General features: G+C 44.3%; 1 protein-coding gene across 1 annotated transcript; it reads left to right on the top strand.

The window, feature by feature from the left end:
* The first annotated feature begins 1,299 nt into the window (after positions 1–1,299).
* Positions 1,300–22,406, top strand: TOP2A (DNA topoisomerase II alpha). The gene is made up of 35 exons (XM_050911645.1): positions 1,300–1,332; positions 1,738–1,884; positions 2,063–2,153; positions 2,622–2,685; positions 3,208–3,353; positions 3,719–3,816; positions 4,114–4,326; positions 4,530–4,703; positions 4,909–5,010; positions 5,507–5,644; positions 5,834–5,972; positions 6,253–6,410; positions 6,835–6,960; positions 7,439–7,549; positions 7,643–7,748; positions 8,410–8,519; positions 9,279–9,371; positions 9,845–9,959; positions 10,277–10,398; positions 10,976–11,124; positions 11,841–12,072; positions 12,202–12,336; positions 12,461–12,661; positions 13,228–13,423; positions 14,741–14,832; positions 15,427–15,570; positions 15,674–15,757; positions 16,373–16,570; positions 17,518–17,623; positions 17,923–18,063; positions 18,504–18,651; positions 18,793–18,854; positions 19,174–19,299; positions 20,375–20,601; positions 20,905–22,406. The coding sequence occupies exons 1-35, from the start codon at positions 1,300–1,302 to the stop codon at positions 21,052–21,054; spliced, it is 4,677 nt and encodes a 1,558-aa protein (XP_050767602.1). The 3' UTR covers positions 21,055–22,406.
* Positions 22,407–24,030: the final 1,624 nt, after the last annotated feature.

The following is a 24,030-nucleotide window of genomic DNA, read 5'->3' as shown; positions in this document are numbered from 1 at the left end:
CAGGGGGGAGAACTGCGAAAGCACTGAGAGGACGCCGACCCCGCGGCCGGGTTGTGCCGTGTTCGTCCCTGGCTGTGCCGTCCCCGCAGATCCCCCATGCCACGGGGCGGCAGGGTGATGCCAGGCTGTGCCCGGCCGCCTCCCTGCACCTCCAGCGAAGCGAATGCTGTCACTGCCCCAGAAATAAAGACACGAAAATTTGGCGTTTTGGATGACACCCAGTGCTCTGTTGCAGCGGGGGGGCCCTACCCGGGACATCGCCTGCGGCAGCGGGGAGCATGGGGGCGCACGCTGCAGCCAGCCCAGGGAATGGGGAGAGGGTCTGGAGCCATGCGTGGGCTTCAGCCCTGGTGGGATCAGCACGAATGGGGGGGGGTCGGGGACACCGCAGGGACGGTCACAGGGTTCCATTTCCAGTGAGGTCAGCATCACCGGGCGCTGCGTCAACAGAACAGCCTCTCCCAGAGCGCGGGCAGCAAGCTTTGCCTCTCCCATTGCGTGGGCAGCGGGGTTTGCCCCTCCTGGAGCGCCGGCAGCAGGCAGAGGCAGAATGCGCAAGAAGCAGGCACCGTCACCCTCTCCGCAGAGGCGGGCGCAGGCAAGGGTGTGCGGGCAGGGCTGGGGGCGCGGGGTCTGGGCAGCGGCAGAGGGGTTTGGGTCCCTGCCTGCGTGCGGCGGCAGCCCCCCACTTGGTGGCTCTGGGGCCGGCACACGGGGGCACGCTCCAGGGCAGTACTGTGCCCCAGTGTCCCCAGTGTGTCCCCGGGACCTGCCCAGTGAGTCCCAGTGGGTCCCCAGGCCTGCCCAGTATGCCCCAGTGTGACATGAGGGCCAGCCCATTGGGCCCCAGGGCCTGTGCAGTAGGTCCCTGTGTATCCCCAGAAGCTGCCCAGTGTATCCCAGTGTGTCCCCAGAAGCTGCCCAGTGTACCCCAGTGCGTCCCCAGGGCCTGCCCAGCGCCTCCCAGCACATCACACCACCAACGGCAAGCTGGCAGGCGCAGGGCCCAGCCGCACAGCGCCCGCCCCCTCGCTCTTCTATTGGCCGATTTCGCTGCCCGTCCCGCAGCTCTCCCTTCTGAGTGGCTGGTTTGAATGCGCGGAGCGCCTTGTGACTGGCGAGAGGGAGGGGAGGGAACGCGACCCGTGTCCCCGCCCTCCCGCTGTGATTGGCGGCGCGCCGGGGGCCCGCGGGCGGCGATTGGCGGAGGTTTCGGCGGGCTGAGCGGAGGTTTGAAAGGCGCCGGGCGGTTGGGGCCGCCATCGCCTCCGCTCAGCAGCGCTCGCCGCCGTCGCCGCCATGGAGCTCCAGGAGTCCCCGTCGCCCCTCCGAGTGCGTGCGGCGCCCCGCCACCCTCTCCCACCCCACACATCGCGGTCCCCTGTCCCCGCAGGGTTTCGGGTTCCCCCGCTGCCCCGTCCCCTCGGCGTCCGGGGCCTCCCTCAGCTCCCGCCGGACCCCCTCAGGGTCTCCCCAGGCCCCTCTCGCGGCCTCTTCCCCCAGTCCCCCCGGTCTCCTCAGATCCCCCGTTCCTCTGAGATTTCCCCCATCCACGTTCTCCTCGGGCCCCTCCCGGGATCCTCCCCCTCTCCCCTGGTACCGTGTCGGGGTCCCCCGCTGCCCGGGCCTACTCCAGCTGCCCCCCCCCCCCCCGACTTGCTCCCCTTCGGGCCCCCCCAATTCACCTCCCGGATCCCGCTGCCTCTCACCACCGCTCTCTTCCTCCCCCTCGAGCAGCCCGCGGATGAGAACCCTCGGGTGCCTAAGGGTGATGGCACCAAGAAGCGGCTCTCGGTGGAGCGCATCTACCAGAAGAAGACGCAGCTGGAGCACATCCTGCTCCGGCCCGACACCTACATCGGCTCCGTGGAGCTGGTCACCCAGGTGCGGAGGGGAGGCCCGGGGCAAGGGAGGGCCGCGGGGCTAAGCCGCCTCAACTCCTCGGTGCAGGCGAGAAGTCATTCACATCTGTTTATAAGGCAAAAAACATCTGCCTTAGAAACTGATGGCACAGAAGAGGAGGTGTACCTGGGGACTTACATATTTCTTGCCTTCTTTTCAGCAAATGTGGGTTTTTGATGAGGATGTGGGCCTTAACTGCAGAGATGTGACCTTTGTGCCTGGCTTATACAAAATCTTTGATGAGATTCTAGGTAAGGTGACCTGTCTGTCAAGTCAATGACTGACAAGTTATTAATGGGTGCTGAATGTCTAAGAAACTGGAACTAAATGTACGAACTTATCAAGTGTACTTTTATCTGGTTGCATTGTTGACCAGGTAATGTCTGTCACATAATTTGATGGATGGTGTTCGCAGAGTACATTGTTTGTTGGTTGTGCTTGGAAATATTGGATACTAATGTCCTTCCATTAGCGCTACTTAATAGCAAGCCATTCATGGGATGATGGCGCACTCTGTCACAAAACCAGTTTCATTCAGCCCAGAATTCTCCCTTTTATGTTAACTTGTAGTACTCTGCTTTGTAACTTGCAAAATATTTGCATACCAAGATGATTGTTAGTAACATTGAATTTTTGCATTAATTCCACTGAAGATACTTTATAGTTAATAGTTTTGTTTTGATTGAGAATGTAATATAACAATAATCTTTCCATTCTAGTCAATGCTGCAGACAACAAGCAGAGGGATAAAAACATGTCATGCATTAAAGTTACAATTGACGTGTAAGTTTTATTTCATTTTTGTTCATTGCCTTCCCAACTCAAGTGCGTTAGATTTTCACACTCAGATGCTGTTCTGCTAAGCTGGTGTAGTATTGGAGGGCTCTGCGAGGCGGCTGATCCAAGTCAGATCAAATGTAATTCACCAGTTGTGAAAGCCTTTTTCTTTGCTTAGTCCCTTGGTCTCTTACAGAGTGCTGACTTGTGAAATGACTGCTTTTTTTGTTGTTGTTGTTGTTGTTTTCCGTTGTCGCCATTTTCCTTTTTTCTTCCTCTCAACCTTTTTATGCTGTCATTGAGCACAGATAGAGGATTTTTATGTGTGGTGGTCCATTTCATAGACGGTATCTGCAGATCTGAGCAGTTTTTTGTTGACTTGTCCTCCCTCTGCTGGCTGTTTCTGCACTTGCTGAACAGAGAGTTGCTCTTGATGAAATGGTGGCCTTTCCCCAGAGCTTTTGTATACTACTTGTTTCATAGCTCAGTCATTTGCAGCCTTAAAAACACACATTTTTTTTCCCCTAGAGAGAATAACACAATCAGTGTATGGAACAATGGGAAAGGTATTCCTGTTGTGGAACACAAAGTGGAGAAGGTCTATGTGCCTGCTCTTATCTTTGGACAGCTACTAACATCCAGCAACTATGACGACGATGAAAAGAAAGTCACAGGTAGGGAAGACTCTCAGATATGCGCTAATATTTTTGAGCAGCCTGATCAGTTTAAATGTGTGAACTGAACTAAAAGGCGGGGGAAAAGGGGGTCCTTGATGCAACATGAAAACGGTGTTCTGAGTCCATCAGAGGGAAGTGTCCATGCTCTATTTTGTCGTAACAACGGTACAAACATGGAGAACAGGAAAAATTATCTTTGAACGCTAATCCCAATTAAATACGGGTTTGTAGTTGCGTATTGAGTTTGTAGGATATTGTTGCTTATTGAGTGTTGAAGTGGCTGAACTCCTGTTAGTCTGGAATTCTTTTAGATGGTTTTGAACAAAGGTAGTAACACAAGTCTGTTTTCCTTCTAATTCCAGGTGGGCGAAATGGTTATGGAGCCAAACTGTGCAACATATTTAGCAAAAAATTTACTGTGGAAACTGCATGTCGTGAATACAAAAAGTTATTCAAGCAGGTATGAACACTTCTCATTTCAGTAAGGTTATATCTGAGATTTTCAAATAAGACCCTAGGTTTTTGTTCCAAAAATCTAGGTGTAACTTGCATTCAGTGCACCCTGATTAGAATAAATTTGGCCCACAGTTACTGCACCACAAAATAGAATTCAAATGAATAATGAAATGAGCAGACATAATCAGAATCTAGCTTTTAACCAGTGTTCTCTTTAATTTGAAAATATTTAAAACTAAGTTAACTAAGCTAGTTGCTCGTGTGTGTCAGACTCATAACTCACAAAACCTCCTTTTCTCAGACCTGGACAGACAACATGGGAAAGGCTGGTGAAATGAAACTGAAATATTTTGATGGAGAAGATTACACGTGTGTCACTTTCCAACCTGATCTGTCAAAATTCAAAATGACAATTCTTGATAAAGACATTGTAGCACTAATGTCTCGAAGAGCATATGATATTGCTGGATCCACAAAGGATGTCAAAGTTTTCCTAAATGGACAGAGGCTGCCTGTAAGTGAGCATTAAAAGAAACAGTAATATCTGGATTTCTCATCCCATTTAAACAGTGAGATTTTGTTGAAGCAATTTATGTCATTACACATAGTAAAGGGAAAATTTGCATGAGTGATTTCTCTACCCACTTTTCGGGAGGATATGAATTAAGTATTTATAGGAGCTGTTATAAACGAGTGTCTGCTTTCATCTGTATGCAGGTGAAAGGATTCCGCAGTTATGTGGACCTCTATCTGAAGGACAAAGTAGATGAAACTGGTAATGCGCTTAAGGTTATCCATGAGGAAGTAAATTCTCGGTGGGAAGTGTGTTTGACTTTAAGTGAAAGAGGCTTCCAGCAAGTTAGCTTTGTCAACAGCATTGCCACTACGAAGGTAACTCTTCTTTAGTTTATTTAGTCAAGCTAATGCCATATTCTTCATCACTAATATTCTTAGCTATTTTCAAATGTATGTATGTTAGTGACAAATACTTAGTTGCTTAATGTTGCAAAGACTATGCTTAAAGTTTTAAATAGATATGCATACTTTTTTTTTTTAATGGAATCACCACCACGTCTTTGGTCCCTTTTTCCTTTAGGGTGGCAGGCACGTTGATTATGTAGCTGACCAGCTTGTGACTAAACTCATTGATGTTGTGAAAAAGAAGAACAAAAACGGAGTTGGAGTGAAGCCTTTTCAGGTACAATGGTGAATTTCTCCAGTGGGAAACACAACTGTAACGTTATTGCAAATTGTAACCACAGCTTAATGCATTACTACATTAATTAATAATACATATTTCCATTGTACAGACAATATCTATAAAATTGCTAATTATAGAAGTCTCATATTGTCCAGTTTAAGCCAACTAACAATCTTCTCTTTGTTTGGCTGATGTATTTTGTAATCGGAACATTGTAAGTCAGCGTGGATGCACTAAAACTCAGTATCTGTTAGATAATACCTATTTAGGCTGAGAGCTGCTGATTCCTTGACGTCCCAAATCATATAACGTTGTTCATGAACGTTCATTAGCTGTCCTAAATTCATTCAAGACACCTAGGAAAATTCAAAACCATACGGTGATCATTGAGTTTTTCCCTCACTGTGTGACTCTGACAGGCGAATGTCAGAATGCACTGCTGTTACTGAGATGAGCCTGTGTAATGTGTGATGCTTGTTGTATTTAAATACAGGTGAAGAACCACATGTGGATTTTCGTGAATGCCTTAATTGAAAACCCAACCTTTGACTCTCAGACTAAGGAGAACATGACTCTGCAGGCAAAGAACTTTGGCTCAACCTGTAAACTGAGCGAAAAATTTACTAAGGGCGTAAGTATCGATATATATGGATAATCAAGATGTCTGTAAAACTGCATCTTACGTTTAATGTGGCAAATATATACTTTTGAAGTAATGTCATGAACTAAAGAAGTAGTATATAACTTAAAATTCTGTCATTGTTTTTGCCTCTGTTAAGGCATTTCCCACAATTGTTTGGGGTTATTTTTTGTATTGCAGGCAGTTGCCTGTGGCATTGTTGAAAGTATCCTAAACTGGGTAAAATTTAAAGCTCAGAGCCAGCTGAATAAGAAATGTTCGGCTGTGAAACACACTAAGATTAAGGGTGTTCCTAAGCTGGATGATGCCAATGATGCTGGTAAGTGGTTTACATCTTTGTAATCAATTCATTCAAAAACAGTTAAAACTTGTTCGTTAGACAAATGAAAGAATTGTCTCCTAAGGAAAAATGAGAAAACCTGTAATTATAGTTTATCCCCATTTTACAGTCCCATTTACTATGTTTATTCCCATTTACTATGTGCAGTGCAACAAAACCTGTATGTGTTAGAAGATACTTATTCTCATTCAATTTGTGAGTATGCAGGCTTTGATTTCACTTCTTAATCTGGAAACTGACTTGATTTTTTCCTTTTTAGGCAGCAAGAATTCTTTAGATTGTACACTTATCCTGACTGAGGGAGACTCAGCCAAAACACTGGCTGTCTCTGGTCTAGGAGTGGTTGGTAGAGACAAATATGGAGTATTTCCCCTTCGTGGGAAAATACTCAACGTCAGAGAAGCTTCTCATAAGCAGGTTAGTTGGAGAATCGTTATAATCTACATGTTAGAAGGCACGGTACGCTTTGTGATAATGCAATGTGTTTTAACGGAGTCCGTACAGCTGAACACCTGGAACACTGTAACTCACAGGAGCAGTGTCTTAAACGCCTGAGTCTAGTCTCATCTTCAGCCTGCCTTGCTGGTTAAGTGGGAATATTGATTAAGTCCTGTTCGGTGTTTTGCCTGAAGGGATAGTGTTTGTGTTGTGGACTAGAAAATGTTTGGAATAATCTAGAATAATTTAAGCATTAGACTTCAGTTTAGAAATTATAAGCTTCTAAATAGCAAAAAGACAAGACAAAGCTCAGTCAACGGTATACTTATGGATAATTTTAGACTTTTTTGAGCTACATTTTAAGTCTGAAAGATAAGTTTTTATTCCGTGTGATCTTTTCCAGATTATGGAAAATGCTGAAATCAACAACATCATCAAGATTGTGGGTTTACAATATAAAAAGAACTATGAAGATCAAGAATCTTTAAAGACTCTTCGCTATGGAAAGATTATGATTATGACAGATCAGGTTAGGTTCACTAAAATTGAAAATTGGGAGAGGAAAAAGAACAACACTTGAATACGGAAGAAAGAAGAAAATACTACCTTTCTCCCACTGCCATTGTTGTACCTAATTCTCTGTATTTGTTTCTTTTTATCGTTCTATATTTTAGTGGGTCATAATGTCTTTTCAACCACAAAACAAAACAGATAAAGTAGAGGGGGGAGTAACATCACCAAATAGCTAAATACTGTCTTTCCAGTCTGCTGATTCAAGGTCCTTGACCAGTCCTTGATACCTTTTTTCACCAAGAATGTGCCTTTTCTGTTTCTCTTAATTTTCAGTAGTTAAACAATGCATGGTCACCTTTTTAGAAGTGAAAGTTAATAGGGTCAGTTAGCTGGAATTATAGAATCATTTGCTGTTAAGCTAACAATTGTCAATTCCATCATGTCCCTGATAAAATATTTCTTTTTCTTCTTTTTTTTTTTTCTTTTTAAATCAGGATCAAGATGGATCGCATATCAAAGGTTTGCTGATTAACTTCATCCATCACAACTGGCCATCTCTTCTAAGACACAACTTTTTGGAGGAATTTATTACTCCTATCATAAAGGTAAGGGTTGGGTAGATGGTAAGGTGAATGAGTAAGGATCCATTGGTCCAAATCTGCCTCTCATTTCACAGCTAAAATATTTGTTCATTGTAGGCCTCTAAAAACAAAGAAGAAATTGCATTCTACAGCATTCCTGAATTTGAAGAATGGAAAAACAGTACACAGAACTACAATTCATGGAAAATCAAGTACTATAAAGGTTTGTAGAAAACTTAATATGGTGAAATTAAATGATCCAAGTAAGAGCATTCATGATTAAATTCAGTTAGTCCTGCTTTTGCAGAAGGGGTTTGGACTGGGTGTCCTCCAAGTCTCTTGCCTCCTAAGATATTCTGATTACAAATACATGCGACATAAAATATAAAAGTAAGGAAACAATAACCTCTACCTGGGTAAAATCTCAATAAAATCTCTCACAATGGAACTACAATATTGTAGGTAACCATTCTTTCAGCCCTCTTAGGCAATTATGCTCAGTTTTATGTGCTATTTTCCATAGCGCAGTCCTTGTGTACTGTTAGCACTGTAAGCTAAGTACTTACTCCAGAATTGCTTAATACCAATAAGAAAGTTGCCAACTGCAGAACAATGGCTGGATGATGAGGAATCATTTCCAATTTGCAGTTAATCATTTCAGATATCTACAGGAGTTACAGACAAAATCCGAAAGTACAACATGCAACTGCTCACTTATCTGTAATTCTTGTGATTTTTAAAGTAACGTAAGTTTTCAGTAAGTCACCTTCATGCTGTACATTTATACGATGCATCACAGAAACTAGGCAAAGCAAAACATTTCTTTGAACTGCAACTTAATTTAAGCAAGAAGGTATTAGGATTAACTAGTACTGTCTCTGCAGGTTTGGGTACCAGCACATCGAAGGAGGCTAAAGAATACTTTGCAGATATGGCTAAACATCGAATTGGCTTTAAATATTCTGGTCCTGAAGATGATGCTGCGATCACCCTGGTAACTAACGCTTGATTTAATTGCTGACTTACTACCTTTGGTGTTCTACTGCTTAGAGTGCTGTGTATTTTCTCTTAAAATGCTCTTAGAGGCCTTCGGGCTTGAGACACAATCTCTTTGTTACCAAGGCTACGGCTTCAGTCTAACCAGTAGAAGCAAATCTGTCCACAGACCTCAGGCCAAGAGTACCCTTTTAATGATGGTTTTTAAATATAGCTCAGAACAAACTAATCACTACAAACCAATTGACATTTTCAGACACAATAGTAAATATCCCTTTAACATTTTTCTGCATGTTCTGCTGCAATTTTCTGCAAGTCAGACCTCCCCTTTCTCCCCTAGATTTTCTTGTAAAATGGTTCACCAGTGGATTAAAACAGTTCTCGCTTCTGTGAACTTCTTCACCTTCAGTAGACATTGACTCTTAAGTATTCTGAGCTATCAGGCAATGCCAAAAAAGCCAAGTTTTTCCCTAAAATATTAATTTCCCCCAAAATCTGCTTTAGTTTTCCATTATGTTAAAAATCCATACGTTTAAACCTAACTACCATGTCTCCTAAGGACTGGTGGAAATTATGCTCTTAATATATTTAGCTACAAAAACCTTTATTGCGCTTCTTGGGGTAGTAAGTCAGCCTGTTTAGCCTGTTACTCTCCTGGGTAAACTCTTCCTGTATGCTTTGTTTTTCTCAAGTGGTCCAATAGGGCACACCACAGAATGTCCTAGAACTGAGTTACTTTTCATTTTGTAACATACAGGCCTTTAGCAAGAAGAAGGTAGAAGAGCGAAAGGAGTGGCTGACTAATTTCATGGAGGATAGAAGACAACGGAAGCTGCATGGTCTGCCAGAGGTAAAAGGTTTACGTATATGAAGGAAACTGGTTTCCTCTCTCTCCCTGGGGCTGTTCTCCGCTTCAGTCTGGCATGCTAGAGCTGCACACAGCTCAGAGTCAGTGAGTCAGTCAGCGGATTATGGGACAGTTAAAATGTTTCAGGATTTTGCAGAGCAGCTTCTCTTGTCAGTGTAGCCTCATTGTCAATTGTCCAACAGTTAATTTCGTTTTTAACTCTTATCTTTCAAATTACTTTATCAATAGGGAAATGATAACTCGAGCAGGACTGTATGAAGACTTTATTTCTCAAAAACTGGGCCTGCGTCATTGGAAGCGATGTTTCACTTTGCCATGCTAAGAATGTTAGCACTTGAGCTGTGTTTAGCTAGTCTTACAAGGAGCTTCCATTTTAGTGAAACTAGCCAAGTATGAGCTAAGAAACAGATTAGACGTTGTTAAAATTAAGGCAATCTTGCACCTGTTTTTCTTAGGAATACCTATATGGGAAAAATACTAATTACCTGACATACAATGACTTCATCAACAAGGAGTTAGTGCTGTTCTCAAACTCAGATAATGAAAGATCAATCCCGTCACTGGTTGATGGTAAGTTATTTCAAGACAGTGATTCCACATAGTGCATTCCCCAGAACTTAATAAATGGCTGTTTGTATGTCGTATCACCAGAATCAGGGAACCTGCTGAGTTTTCAGAGTCAGTGTTCTGAAGTCCGTTTTCTGCTCTCCAAGTTTTTTAATCTTTGGATTAAATATCTTGTCCATTTTGTAGTATATTATTGCAAGTACCTTAGTCTCCTGGTGTAGAATCTTTAGGTGTATAAGTAGCTCTTACTCTCTAGAGAGCAGAAGCTAAGTGAAACACATTCTGTGTTCTAATCACAAGATCTTTTCTTTTTTGTACAGGTTTGAAGCCAGGTCAAAGAAAAGTTCTGTTCACATGTTTCAAACGAAATGATAAGCGGGAGGTGAAGGTTGCTCAGCTGGCTGGTTCTGTAGCTGAGATGTCCTCATACCATCATGGTGAAGTAAGAACCTGGGCTGGTTGTGCAAAATGCTTTTGAAATGAAAGGCGAAAAAGCCCTTCTGTTGACTTGACAGTTAAGATGCCTCTAGAGCAGAATTAGATGTTTGAGTATAAAAGCCAAAGCAAAGTGGCTGTATATCCGCTATTAATACTTCAATATTAATTTAATGGTCAGTCTCCCTGTCCTACCTAGACTTCATGGGAGTATATTTCATTCAAAAAGTAGAACAGGGAAAAACCCACTTTATTTGTGATAGGTTTAGGCAGATGTTAATAGCCTTTCTACCTTGGTAAGGAGAAGTTAAGCACTAAAACAAGCTTTTCTTGGGAGACTGATGGAATCTTTCCTTGGAGGTTTCAAGAACAGGTAGATAGCAATATATGGTGGGTGACTGGAGTATATCTAGTCATCCAGACTAGAGGGTCTTGGGATGCACTTTCAGTGAGAGTTTCCTCCGGTATTTTATTAGTTGAGTTTATCCTCTATCAGTTCTGTTCTTGGTGTGAATTTTGCCTTTAACTTTGTCCATTCAGTGAAGAATTCAGCATTTTTAGCTTTAAACTTTTCTTTATTGCAGGCATCGCTGATGATGACTATTATTAACTTAGCTCAGAACTTTGTGGGCAGTAACAACCTCAACTTGCTACAGCCTATTGGTCAGTTTGGCACAAGGCTGCATGGTGGGAAAGACTCTGCCAGCCCTCGATACATCTTTACAATGCTCAGGTCAGCATTAAAGATTTCTTACTGTCTTAAATATTCTTAGCGTGTTACAGGACTCAATTTGACAGCATTTAAAATGAAAAATTAATTTACTTCTTCCCTGTAAAACTTTGGACTACTTGCATACTCAGAGTAGCAACAATTGAAGTGAGATTTGGATCCTAGATTCAGATATGTAAACTTGGTTATCATCCCAGAGAACAGAAAGGCAGAGCAGAGAATATGGAAATGGGAGCAAAAAAAAAAAGGGAGAAATTTGGGTAGGATAATAAAAAATGAACTTGAGTTGGGAGAATGAAGTTCTAGTATCTGACGGTACAGTGCTGTGGTCTCCATGGCCCAATGGTCATTCGGGTTGAACTTGATCGAATCTGTTACTTGAGCACATGTATGGTTGTACTAAAGCAAGGTATACAGAGAACTGAAGCCTTCCCAGACATTAAACGTCTAATTTACATACTTAAAGTACGAGCTTCGGGTCCCATATAGTCAGTGGAACCTGTACAGATTGGTGAGATTGCTGAAGATGCATCTCTGTTTTGAGCGTTACTCTAGAAGCCTAGTTTCCTAACGTAGGCAGCCAGGCTGTATGGCTAAAGTTGGCTGATAGGAATAAACCTGATTTATGTGTTTTGTTTTGTTTTCTGGGGGGTTCTTTTTGCGTGGTTGTCACTGTTCTGTAACAAGAATTTGGGCTTAAATTCTCTTTTCCATTCTAGCCCACTAGCACGGTTGCTGTTCCCACCAATGGATGACAATATCCTGAGGTTCCTATATGATGACAATCAACGTGTGGAGCCAGAATGGTATATGCCTATCATTCCAATGGTGCTGATAAATGGGGCAGAAGGAATCGGTACTGGCTGGTCCTGTAAGATCCCCAACTTTGATGTCAGGGAAGTCGTGAATAATATCCGTCGTTTGATGGATGGAGAAGAGCCATTGCCAATGGTAAATAACGTATTGAAAAAACAATGTCTCGCTCGTTAGTTTATTCAGCACATATTGGAGCATTTCATGCAAGTGCTTAAAAACAGAAGCAACAACGCAAAGCTGAATCCAGTGTTCTTTTCTGCTTAGCTTCCTAGTTACAAGAATTTCAAAGGCACGATAGATGAGCTGGGACCTAATCAGTATGTGATAAGTGGTGAAGTGTCTATCCTTGATTCCTCAACCATTGAGATCACTGAGCTGCCTGTCAGAACATGGACACAGGTAATAAACAGTGAATTTGCTCTAGGAACCTATAGTTTGCCCTGTAAAGCAAAAAGTGATTAGTGCGTTTTAGAGCTTTTCATCTCCATGGGAAACACGGGTCTGACTTTGATTCTTTTCTCAGACTTATAAAGAGCAAGTTCTGGAGCCAATGTTAAATGGGACTGAGAAGACACCCCCACTAATCACAGACTATAAAGAATATCACACAGACACGACAGTGAAGTTTATAGTGAAGATGACTGAAGAAAAACTAGCGGAAGCTCAAGCAGTGGGGCTGCATAAGGTCTTCAAACTCCAAACAAATTTAACATGCAACTCCATGGTATGTAATAGATTTTGCTGAAGAAAGTTCTTGGTTTAACTCAAAGACTGTGTGAACAGCTGCGTTTGCTGCGTGAAACAATACTCTTTTGCAGTAACCTATTCACTTCGACTTTTCTGCTGTTACTGGTTTTAAATCAGCTTTCTATATACACCTTCAAAAGGTCAAGAGACCAGCTTGGGAATGGGCCCCGAGTGGTATGGTTTTGCCTGAAGGAGTCAAAATGATCTGAAATCACACAGTTTACAGAGGCCTTTGTTGTGACAACAGCACTGCCATTGAATGTGTGGATTCTGACAAAGTGTGAAGCTTGATGCAAGATGTTTATCCTACAGATAGCTTTAAGATTCAAGTAACCTTCACCCTACTATGTGTTTTCACGAACTTCGAATTCTAAAATTGTCTCTGCTGTGTGCTTGCCAACTGAAGTAATTTCTAAAACAACGCTAAGGTTTATAATTTGTTGGCTAATAATTCAATTGTACTATCACACCTATGTTATAGCTAATTTTCAGTGGGTTTGGGAATCAGTTTTATGATCATAATGCCTGTGTTCTTTAATCTAGGTTCTTTTTGACCACGTTGGTTTTCTCAAGAAGTACGACTCTCCCCAGGATATTCTTAAAGAGTTCTTTGAACTCAGGCTCCGATATTACAATTTGAGAAAAGAATGGCTTATTGGAATGCTAGGTGCGGAGTCTGCAAAACTGAGCAACCAGGCTCGTTTCATCCTGGAGAAAATAGATGGGAAAATTGTGATCGGTATGCATTGTTCTTGCTTACTTGGTTTATGAAACTGGGAGAACAACTAGGTGCTCCCTTGAGTTCTGTCAGCACCCCCTCAAACCCAGACTGGCTTTTCACAGACTACACCAGAGCTTATCTTTCTGTTCCAGTAACATACAAGACGAAAATGCTTCACAGAGTATCCTTGGTCTATAGAGCATTATGCACATATTAAAACAGGATACTCATACAGCTTTCCTATTGTGTGTTTGACACTATTTTGAGAGTAGAAATTTTTTTTAATAGTTTAGCAATAATTCCTATCTATTTCTGACTCAGTAGGAATAACAGTTAAGTATTGGTGGGGTTAGAAAGGGGTAGTGTTTTCTGTTCAAAGGCATACTTCTTAAGAACACGTCTCTCTCTGTGTTATCTTTATGAACCTCTGCAAAAATATTCCAAATCATGTTCTCAGTGGACTGGGGTTTCAAATTTAGAAGATACTCACGTTAGCAGCATCTGAGAATCATGAGCTAGAAAAAGAAACAGATCTTTGTTCCCACCATTCAAATTTTTCAATCAAGTTTTCCACCTCAGTCTAAAAGGCACTCTGTATTTCATTTGCATTCATGGAGGATGCAGCTAGACAAAGTGTCATAAGACGCTTTGTGGTTTGTGTCTGAAGGCAGTCCAATAATCCCAACAGCCTGTGTCTGTTTGACTTGAGTCAGGAAGAGAAATCATTCCCTTGAAATGCATTTTCTTGGGTTTTTGTAATAAGTAGTTCCAAGGCTGACAAAGCTGGTTTCATTTGTATTTGTGTCTCATGGTTGATTGCTTCTGATATCTTAAAAAGCAACAAATTCCAGCTGAAGCGTTCCCATTGGTTGGGGCACTTATCGCATAAATTTCCCAGGCGATGTCTAATGAGGTGCAAGCTATACCAAAGCCTTTGAGGGCTATCAGGGCTTTTTTTCCTCCACCTGCCTGCCTCTTATTGTGAAACCTTTTTGATACCATCGCACCTTTTCTTCCAAGTTCAAAAACTACTTAGGGCAGGGGAAATGTATATATGGAAATGAAGAAGAAACATATTTACAGTGCTCTGGCAGGTGTTCCTGACAGGTATAGGAGCAATGCTGACCTGACAAACCACCTGCTAAGTAGGAACATTTTAGGTGTTATTTCAGGCTTTTCCACGTGTCCCACCTCTGGTGAGGAAAGGCTACTTTAGAGCCCGATAGGATGCTGAGCTGCTAGAACCATGGGATCCAAAATTTAAAGCTCATCTGTCTTTCCTAACAGTGATTGGTAGCGGTCACTAACTGACAATCCTGAAATGTCTGTTTACAGAAAACAAACCCAAGAAAGAGTTGATTCAAGTTCTTATCCAGAGAGGGTATGAATCTGATCCAGTGAAGGCTTGGAAGGAATCGCAAAACAAGGTAATGCTTCAGTCATCCTCTCCAAATAGATCTGAACTGGCCCCTATCTCTGAAGCTTCATAATTTGTACAAAGAAGCCCAAGTTGCTTTTTAATTTGTAGGATTCAAGAGCTTGCGTGTCTGGTATGTCTGTGATAGGAAACATAAGACAAGCAAAAATTCAGTCTCTTGTTCAGAAGGCACTGAGACCTAGTCGTTCGGGTTTGAGTCTGTCGGGTCAAGTCCTCTTGCCACAGCAATTTCTACTCTTCCTTAAGGGTTTCCTTCCGCCTGTGGGACACAGTTGTGGAAGGTCTGTGAGGAAGATGACGGTTTTAAGTAGCCTGAGGAGACAATCTGGACTATAAAGACAGAGAGGCCAAACAGAGCAGAGCAAAAGAGATCTGGAGAATTGTTTTTGTGGATGGATTCCTCCGTGCAATAGCAGCTAAGGCTTTAAGAAGTGTAACTTTATCCATTTCTGAATTGCTCTAGAAGAGTCTAGGACACCATAAGCACATGGAGTACCTGTGATGCAGTCCAAATTTGATCAATAGCCCTACCCTTGTATGTCAATATATGTGTTGACAATGTTTGGTTTAAACCCATATTCAGGAAGAAGAGGAGGAGGTGGAGGAGGAGAGTGACAAAGAATCAGCTGCAGCTACCGGACCAGACTTCAACTATCTGCTGAACATGCCCCTTTGGTATCTGACTAAAGAGAAGAAAGATGAGCTCTGTAAGCAGAGAGATAACAAAGTATGTTCCTTCCTTTTCTTATAAAAGCATTGTTATATAATATATTTTTTTGATGGTGGATTAAAATATGTGACTAATGATTATCCACTGTGATTCCCTTTAGGAAAAGGAGCTGGAAAACCTTAAGTGCAAGAGTCCCTGTGATCTGTGGAAGGAAGACCTTGCTGTCTTTGTTGAAGAACTTGATGTATGTCAATGTTCAATGCAGATGACTGACTCCCTTGTAGTCTTATCCACCAGCTCTCTATTGACTTTTTTGTCATAACAAGGAAACTAAAAATGATAACTCCTGTGTCTTGCACTCATGGAGGAGAGTGAAAGCTTTCTTCACCTTCCTAGCTTGGATAGGAGTAGCACTGCTTTGGGCCAGGGAGTCAAGACACCAAGGTGGCCGTTGGAAGGCGGTCAACTACCGGTCTGAGTAGTGAAGAGGAGTTTTAGGAGGGCTTGAGAGAAAACCAGTACTAGGATATAGTCTGAGGAGATGTAGATCAAAGGGCTTTTTGGACACTGAAAAGGTGAGGGAGAAGCTGGGCTTTACTGAACAGAGCCCAAATTGTGGGCAGGTGTCTGTGCACCGTCACATCTGGTCACTGCCTGTGTCTATAGCTCTGGCCTAAGGCATTGCTTGAAAATGTGCAAATCTGTAGCAGAGTGGGAAGCTTCATTTAAACCGATGGTAGGAAATCTATCAGCAAGTATAGAGTGCTTTATTGCAAGGGCTGTGACAGCGGTTTTTTTCAGTAGTGCGTTGTTTCTTTTGTATTCTCATGGTTGTATTCTTTTATGTTCACCTCTGCAGGCAGTGGAAGCCAAGCAAATTCAGGATGAGATGGCAGGGTGTGTTGGTAAACCTTTAAAGGTGAAAGGAGGGAAGACGAAGGTGAAGAAGGCACAACTGCCAGAAGTAATGCCATCACCTCATGGCATAAGGGTTGTTCCTCGGATAACTGCAGAGATGAAGGCGGAGGCAGAGAAGAGAACTAAAAAGAAAATAAAGGTAAAAAGGAACGTTCTGAATGTTTAATCTTTCTTTACATCCTCTTCAATACAGTCCTAAAGAAATGCAAGTTCTTGTTAGCTGAACTTGTCCTGGTGAAGCAGCTGTTCAGGGAGAGGGACAGAATCTTGGGACGTGGGGAACACCAGAAATGGATGTTTCTCAGACTAAAGGAGAACAGATTCGCTAACGTATCATGAATGGCTTAGAGGGAAATCTTTTGGCAAGAGCACATATCACAATGTCAGAGATGGGTTACTAGCTTAGAAGTGAAAAGGCAGATGCAAGTAAGGTTGTTCTAGGTGTCTTGGGGATTTTATAAATCCTCTAGCAGGCAGGAAGTACAGCTAGAAAATTCACTTCTCTAGAACAGTTTGCATTTCCAGTAATGCTTTCAGCCACTTAATGCTATTATTGTTCTTGATATCAAGGAGATAAAGAAGATTTAACAGTTTTTACAGGGCTAGTTGAAATTATGCCATTCAGCCATTTGCAGCATAGAAAATTAATTTATCCCCTCACCTGTTTTGACCTGTAAGCCAGACATATTGCTCCTTTCCTACAGATGGTTCCATCTAACAGTTTTTCCAAATAACTTGCACTGTTGTTTTTAACCCACCCTGTTCAATCCTGCATCCTCAACACACCCTGGAGCCATACCGTCAGCACACAAAGGCGGTACCAAAGCGCTTGCAGGAGTGGGGACAAAGTTCCTGTTTTTGTTAATGTTGGATTTTGCATTTTAAGTCACCTGATTTGGGGACGGATCATGTCTGATTTACTTGCCTAATCAATTTTACAAGCAGTTTGTTTCACGAACTCCGATTTCTTGTCTCACTAACTTGCATACATCTGAACTAAGCAGCTCCTTTCTACATTACTCTGTGTGCCTCTTCTAATTGCGTGAGCTGACTCGCTATCTATTTGATATCTGCTTGTATCTTCAGAGTGAAAAAAATGAATTTGATGAGAATCAAGAAGAAAACACATCAGGAGACAAAGAGTCTTCAGGCCTTAAGCAGAGATTAGTGCAGAAGCTTAATGCTGAGCGAGGTAAATGCTTTTATATGTTATTCCATCAACGGAAAGTGAGGGGAAGGGTTGTAAATTTGGTTATCTGACCTCTTCCTGAAGGTGATGAGTAACATCTAGGATCAGTATTTTTGGAAAAACTAGGTGAGAGAGAAAGTGATCCTGGATAACAGTCAAGCGGGATAGATGACTATTTCTCTTCGATGTTTAAGACAGAATCCTCTGAATTTAGTGATGTATTTCTCAGTTGAGCTTGGGCTGCTGAGCCTGAAGTACACACGGAAGTTTGCTGGTTCATCCTGCCTCCCAATATTTTGCAGGTGCTCAGAGACAGGCCACTCTACCATTTAAGCCATTAAAGAAAACAAAGAAACGAAACCCTTGGTCTGACTCAGGGTCTGATTCAGAGTCTGATTTCGAAGCGCTTCCTCAAAGACAGAGAGTGGTTCGCCAAGCAGCAGGTGAGTGACAACACAAACGAGAAGAGGGGCAGTCTGTGGAGGAGAAAATTGAACAGACTATTTAAAGAGCTCCCAGAGTCTGAGATCTCCGTCAGAAATAATTTTTAAGAGGCTCATTTATTTTACTGTATATAACAACTAAATATTTCTACCATTTGAGCAGATTTTCACAATGCTTTTCAAGGAAAAGCAGAAATGGGCAACTAGAGAAATAAGGTTATTGGTTTTAATTACACAACTGTCTTGGCAAATCAAATGCATTGTTGGTAAGTGAGTGTGGAATACACTTGTGATTTGGCGTCTTCTCACTGGCAGTCTCAATATCTGCTTGTTTTTATTCAGATCTTTATTTTTTAATAACTGCAGCTAAAATATTGAAAAAGAAACTGAGCTGCATATTGCCAAATGTGTAAAATGATACATCTGTGTCATTTCGTCAGCCAAAGTCAAGACCATAATCAGTTCGGACTCAGATGCAAATCTCTCCAGCTCAGATGAGGAGTCTGAATTTCAGGGCGACAGTGAAGGCAACACTGAATCGGATACAAACTCAAAAGCAAAACGTCCCAAGCTCAGAGCTGCTCCAAAGTGAGTATTTCTCCACATAGTCCCTGGAAATTAGTTGTGCTTCTAGTGTTAATGCTATACAGAAATTCAGAGCCCTTTTTCTTCAATGCACCTATTTAGTGCACTGTAAGTTGAAAAAATACTTGGGGTTTTGTATTCTAGGGAAACCGCTGAAAAAGCAGCTAAAGCTCCCAAGCAAAAGCCAGTGCAAAGCGCTATCCCTGGTGAGTAAAGACCTTCTAAATCTTGTTGATTTTCCTAAAACCCAACGAGAGCGCACTGGGCATGCTGATCAGCGCTTAACACTGACAAAGGCAGACGTTAGTCACGAGATCTTGCAAAGCAACTTTGATGCTAGGGTACAAGCTGGTTTCCGTGCACCAGACTTTTTGTCTGTTTCTAACTTGCATTTGTGATTAATCCAGTTTTAATAGTTGTTCTTTTTTATAAAGCGGATCAAAATTATTTCCTTCTGCTCTAATGTTTATAGCCAGAGTAGATAATTTGACTGTTTCAGACTTACTTTCTGCTTGCTTTCTTCAGTTCAAGTCCAAGATGTTGCTAATGAAAATGTGAGTCAAGCTCCTGCAGCTCCTTCTGTCTCTGTGCCTCGCAGTAAGGCCGTATCTAAAAAACCTGCTGCAGCTAAGAAGGCCAGTGCCACTAAGGGTAAGGCGAAGTTTCGTAAGATCATTTTTTAGATAACAATTATTATTCCTGTGGGAAACAAGTCTGAGTGATTTTGCTAGGCGTTCGGAGGCCTGAATAACTTGAGTTTTTGTTTCAGAAAAGATCTGAGGTTTGTGGCAAAGGTTGCCTAGTTGTTGTCATTTTTAAAGAAGTCTGTTTCCAAACATATCATGTTCTAGTTCATCTCAGACATGCCTGAAGGGAGCGAATTTTAGTTTGGGAACAGGAAAAGTGAATGCTTCCTACAGTGCTATGTAATACTTGGCAGAAATAATCCGAGTGGAATTTGTGTCTTGCAGTCAATGTTCTACTTCATGTCTTTTTGGGAAGAAAGCTGCTTGGTAGCTTGCTTCCCAGGAAGAAGAAAAGCTTCTTTGGGGTAGCTTGATCTATTTAGTGCTAGCTCGACCTCATAAATCTACGGCGTTTGACTCAGGTTTTTCTAAACTGAACTGCCCAGAGTCTTTGTCAAACTTTGCAAGCTGTTTTGCATATTCCATCACTAGCTGGTTCTGATCCCAGCAGTAAAATAGTATGTTACCTCACAGCAAAATAGCTGTTTCTTCCACTTCTAAAGTGAGAAAGCCTATTCTCATTCAGAAATGGCCTGCTCATTTCAGCTTAACTTGGAGACGTGCTTCAAGATGCTGTTAAAAAAAATGTCAAGATATAGGTAAGAAGGAACTCCACAAGTAACTGTTTAGTACAGGCGGTAAATTCATTCCTTCCCTGTGCAAAAGTTTTGAAGGTCTTAAGATTGGTTACGCAGCCTTGGGAGTTCAGGACTTTTCAATCTGAAATAGTCTGTAAATTGCTTTGGGTACATTTCAATTTGATCCTCTAAATGTAGTGGAACTAAGCAGATAAACAACCTCATTTCTCATAATCTCGGTAAAGAGCAATCTTTCTAGAAAACCATGCTTCAAAATGAGACGACCTGCGTGCTGACCTCGCAGTATAGCGCAGAGCCCTATTTGTGTTGGAAGTCATTCACGAACTGCGAATGAGAAGAGAGGCAGCAAAACAAGGGTTTAAGCGCAGAGTTCTGTTTCAGATAACCAGCCGTCCATCATGGATATTCTAGCCAAGAAAAAGGCTGCACCCAAATCCAGCAAGGCAGCGGTGAAGGAGGGATCCCTGGATTCTGAGGCTGGAGCAGCGGGTGACAAGAAGCCCGGCCAGACCAAGGGGCGGAAAGTTATCAAAAGGCAGCCAAGCTCTTTGGATTCGGATTCGGATTCAGATTTTGGCTCCAAGCCTTCCAAATCAGTCGCAGCAAAGGTTTGTACTCCGCCGCCCGTTAGAGCCCGGGGGGTACCCCAGAGCGCGGTGCCGGTTATTCTGGCAGCAAAAGCGCGGCAGAGGCAGAACCTCCTGTGCGACACCCGTCTTTATCGCTGGGTGTGGGGAAAGCGGGGTGAGAAGCGGGGTCGGGCACACGTGCTTATCCCAGATTGTTGGTTTGGTCGCATCAGTCCGAAGAACCACTTTCCCCGTGACACAGCGCTGCGTTTTATGCTACGTGAGCGTTCCCTGTTTATGCTCGGATTTATGATTCACTTCTTGACTATGCTTTCCCTCCAGAAATCCAAGCTGGAAGATGATGATAGCTTCACTGTTGATTCAACTGCTCGGATGGAGAGCCTCATAGCAGCCGTGCCCCATACCAGGCCCGGACGTCTCAAAAAGCCGGTCCGGTACTTGGAGGAGTCTGATGAGGACGATATGTTTTGAATTTTTATGAAGATTTTAAACTGCTGATCCAAACTGATCTACAAACTAGCCTTCAGCAGAGCTCTTGACAAGCTCTCACCAAAGAACAACATCTCAGACTGGGAAATCTTTTCGCCGAATTTAAGCTAGTCCAAAAATGTTTGTTACAAGTGAATACAGCTCTATTTTTCTTGGTTTTAAGTAACTTAGATTTGTTTAAACAGGAACACCCCCCCCTTCTCGTGAACACTGGAGCCGTGTGCCCAGCTAGTGCTGAGGCACTTCCCTCTTACCCATTAGCTAGCTGGAATCTTTTGACACTTTGTGGTCATTTTAATGTTAAAGTAGACGTTTGAACATATCAAATCCTTTAAAATACCCTCTCACATAGATACCTTCCTCTTTAGAGATCTTAAAAAGTAATAAAATATATAAGCTTTTAACTCCACAACCGCAGAGACATAACGTGCGAGGTGTAGGCATTCAGAACCCCCCGCTAGCGTTTTTCTTTCTCTTTTGCAGTCCTTTATGTCCGTGCAGGCCCCTGTTGCTCAACCTCTGCCATCTTGAGTTTTAGCCTTTGGTTTTTTTTAAATTCAGATTTAGCAAGGGAGGCTTGCGCAGACTTGTCTCCCCGCTCCGCTCAGCGTTGGCAGTTTTATCTTTTTGCCAAGAAACCCTGTGTTCAGCTAGTTCAGCCCAGAGGTCATCTTCAGGTAAGAGATGCTCGTGACTGCCGATGCCTCGTGCCGTTAAAGAGCCGAGCGGGGGTCTCCGCAGCGCCAGCGGAGCGAGACGGGCTCTTAGAGCGCAGCGCAGAGGCGGGACAGACATTCGCCATCCGAGGATCTTTGGATCGGTGGGAACTTGCAGGAAACTTGTTGGTTATTCCAACGCACGCGTTGGAAAGCAGCAGGTTCCCCCGTGCTGAGCTGCTCTGCTGCCGTCCTCGGCCCTGGAAAAGGCTGTTGTGCCGAGCGGCAGCGTGGAACTTCTCCTGCCTGTTTGTTCCTGGGGACGAAGAACTTCCCCTGAGCTTCTGCGCGCCCGGCTGCAGGACGAGCGCAGTCCCCTGCGAGGTGAGGCCTGTTTGTCACCTCGGGTGCCGCTGGGTGCTCGGACCTTCCAGCGCCCGGGTTCCTCAGCAGCAGCAGGGAAGTGTCGTCTTCACCTTCCCCTTAGAAGTACTTCACTGGAGTATTTCCCTGGCCGTGTTTTGCTTTTCATAGAGCCGTTTCTCTAGCACTATTTCTTGGCTGTCTGTGTAAATATTTTCCTGTGGTTTTGTTGTCCTCGGTTTCTGTCCTTTTTAATATTTATGTAATAAAAGTGGTTTTACTCAAGCTTTCTTCAATAAAAACGAGTTGTCCTCAGCTGCCTCTTCCCTCCGTTTTCCCTTCCGCCATGTCTTGATTCGTGGCGAGTACCTGAAGCTCCGACTTCCTCAGGAGCCAAGAGGCCATCAGCTTTGCCAAGACTCCATTGTTTAACCGCGCTGGTTATTTCCCATGCTGATTTAGCCGATTTTGGCATTGTTAGGGAAACGACCATCGCAGAGCTTGCGTCGAGCCCTCTGCTCCGCCATCGCTTCGCGATGGCGGAGCAGAGGGCTCGGCGCAAGCTCTGCACGCTTGTAGAGCTGGTGTAGACGATCGCCGTGGCCTCGAGCCATGTAAAGGAGCTATAGGAGCCTCAGGCTTCGTGGCTGCCACGACCACCCCACTGTGCAAACCCCACTGGTGTCTTACCTACCTGTAGTGGGAGTGGGTCAATACTTGCTTTCCCCCAAGCTGAAGCAATGCATGCAGCCGGCTCGGGTGCTGCCGGGATCGTTTCCCTACCAGTTCCTTCCCTGTCCATACCGTGGCTTTGCAAAACCGCCGGCTGAACTCGCTACTTCGGTTCCGCGGCCGAGGTTTCCAAATTCCTGTGAACGCCCGTGTGGCACCCGGTGTCTGCCCGCGCCCGCCGTCTGCCCCACGTTCTGCTTCTGCGCGGCCGCAGGTGAGCGGTGGCTGAAGTTTCCGACGTACTCAGCACTCCCGGGCCGGAGAGTTTTTACTTTCGAGTGATGGTTTCGTGTGCTAAGCTGCCTCTCAGGGCTGGAGTGGCACCCCGGGGGGGCTGCCTGTCTGCCGGGGGGCAGGCGGGGGGGCTCTGCTCCTGGCAGAAATGGGGGGGGGTTTTCAGTGTGCAGGGTCCCTGCAGCAGGAGGGATCAGGGTCATTAATGAAGCCCTGCCATGTCCCACATCCCCACGCCTGGGTGCTCAGCACCCCGGGGTCCCCAGAGCATCAGGCGCACGGCCGAAACATGCAGTGCAGGGTTGGTGCGGGGCTGCCATCGTGCCGGCAGGCACGGGGAGCCGGCGGTGGCTCCTGGGCTGGCACCAGGGGACGAGCAGGACCCAGCTGCGACACCCGCCTCCCCCCACGTCCCAGGCTGGTGATTCACCGCACACGGCTGCAGGACCAACTGGCAAACCCCGGGGCCCCCCCGTCCCCCGCAGCCCATGGCATGGCGGTCGGGTGCAGGCACTATCGGTGCCACCGAGGTGCTTTGCTGGAACCCAGTCAAGTGTGGAAAGCACTGTCAGATTTTCCACTGCCGGGCTCTGGAGAGCGTCTCCGGCGCGTCCCTGCCGAGGGGCCGTGCTATTTACGGCTCTCCTTGCTGCAAGCGCGCCTGGAGAATCAGTTGTCACGACTCGCACAGCAAATGGCGAGGCCACGGCCGCGCCGCGCGGGCTGCTCCGGGCTGGCCTTGTAGCTGTTCCTGTAACCCCGACATCACCCCAAATGTATATATAGAGCTGTGTGTGCGTGCGTAAACACACACACACACCCACCCCCAACACACACCCACTGCTGGGGACGCTGAGCGCTGCTGGAGGGGGAGCTGAGCTGTGGGGCATCAGGCACCAACGCACCATGGGCATCACACGTCTCCCGAGGGGCAAGGAGGGCCCGAGGGTGACCTGCATTGGCCAGGGCTCTG

Source organism: Gymnogyps californianus, chromosome 28 (assembly GCF_018139145.2).
Source record: "Gymnogyps californianus isolate 813 chromosome 28, ASM1813914v2, whole genome shotgun sequence".
Lineage (NCBI taxonomy): Eukaryota > Metazoa > Chordata > Aves > Accipitriformes > Cathartidae > Gymnogyps > Gymnogyps californianus.
The sequence above is the reverse complement of the archived record's forward strand: the minus strand, read 5'-3'. Positions and strand labels throughout refer to the sequence as shown.

What these genes read in the sequence shown, in the direction of transcription:
- TOP2A (XM_050911645.1), top strand. Translation starts at nt 1,300, where the DNA reads ATGGAGCTCCAGGAGTCCCCGTCGCCCCTCCGA. An exon ending in TTGGAGTGAAGCCTTTTCAG is followed by an intron (nt 5,011 to 5,506) that starts GTACAATGGTGA and finishes ATTTAAATACAG; the next exon opens with GTGAAGAACCACATGTGGAT. An exon ending in TACATCTTTACAATGCTCAG is followed by an intron (nt 11,125 to 11,840) that starts GTCAGCATTAAA and finishes TTTCCATTCTAG; the next exon opens with CCCACTAGCACGGTTGCTGT.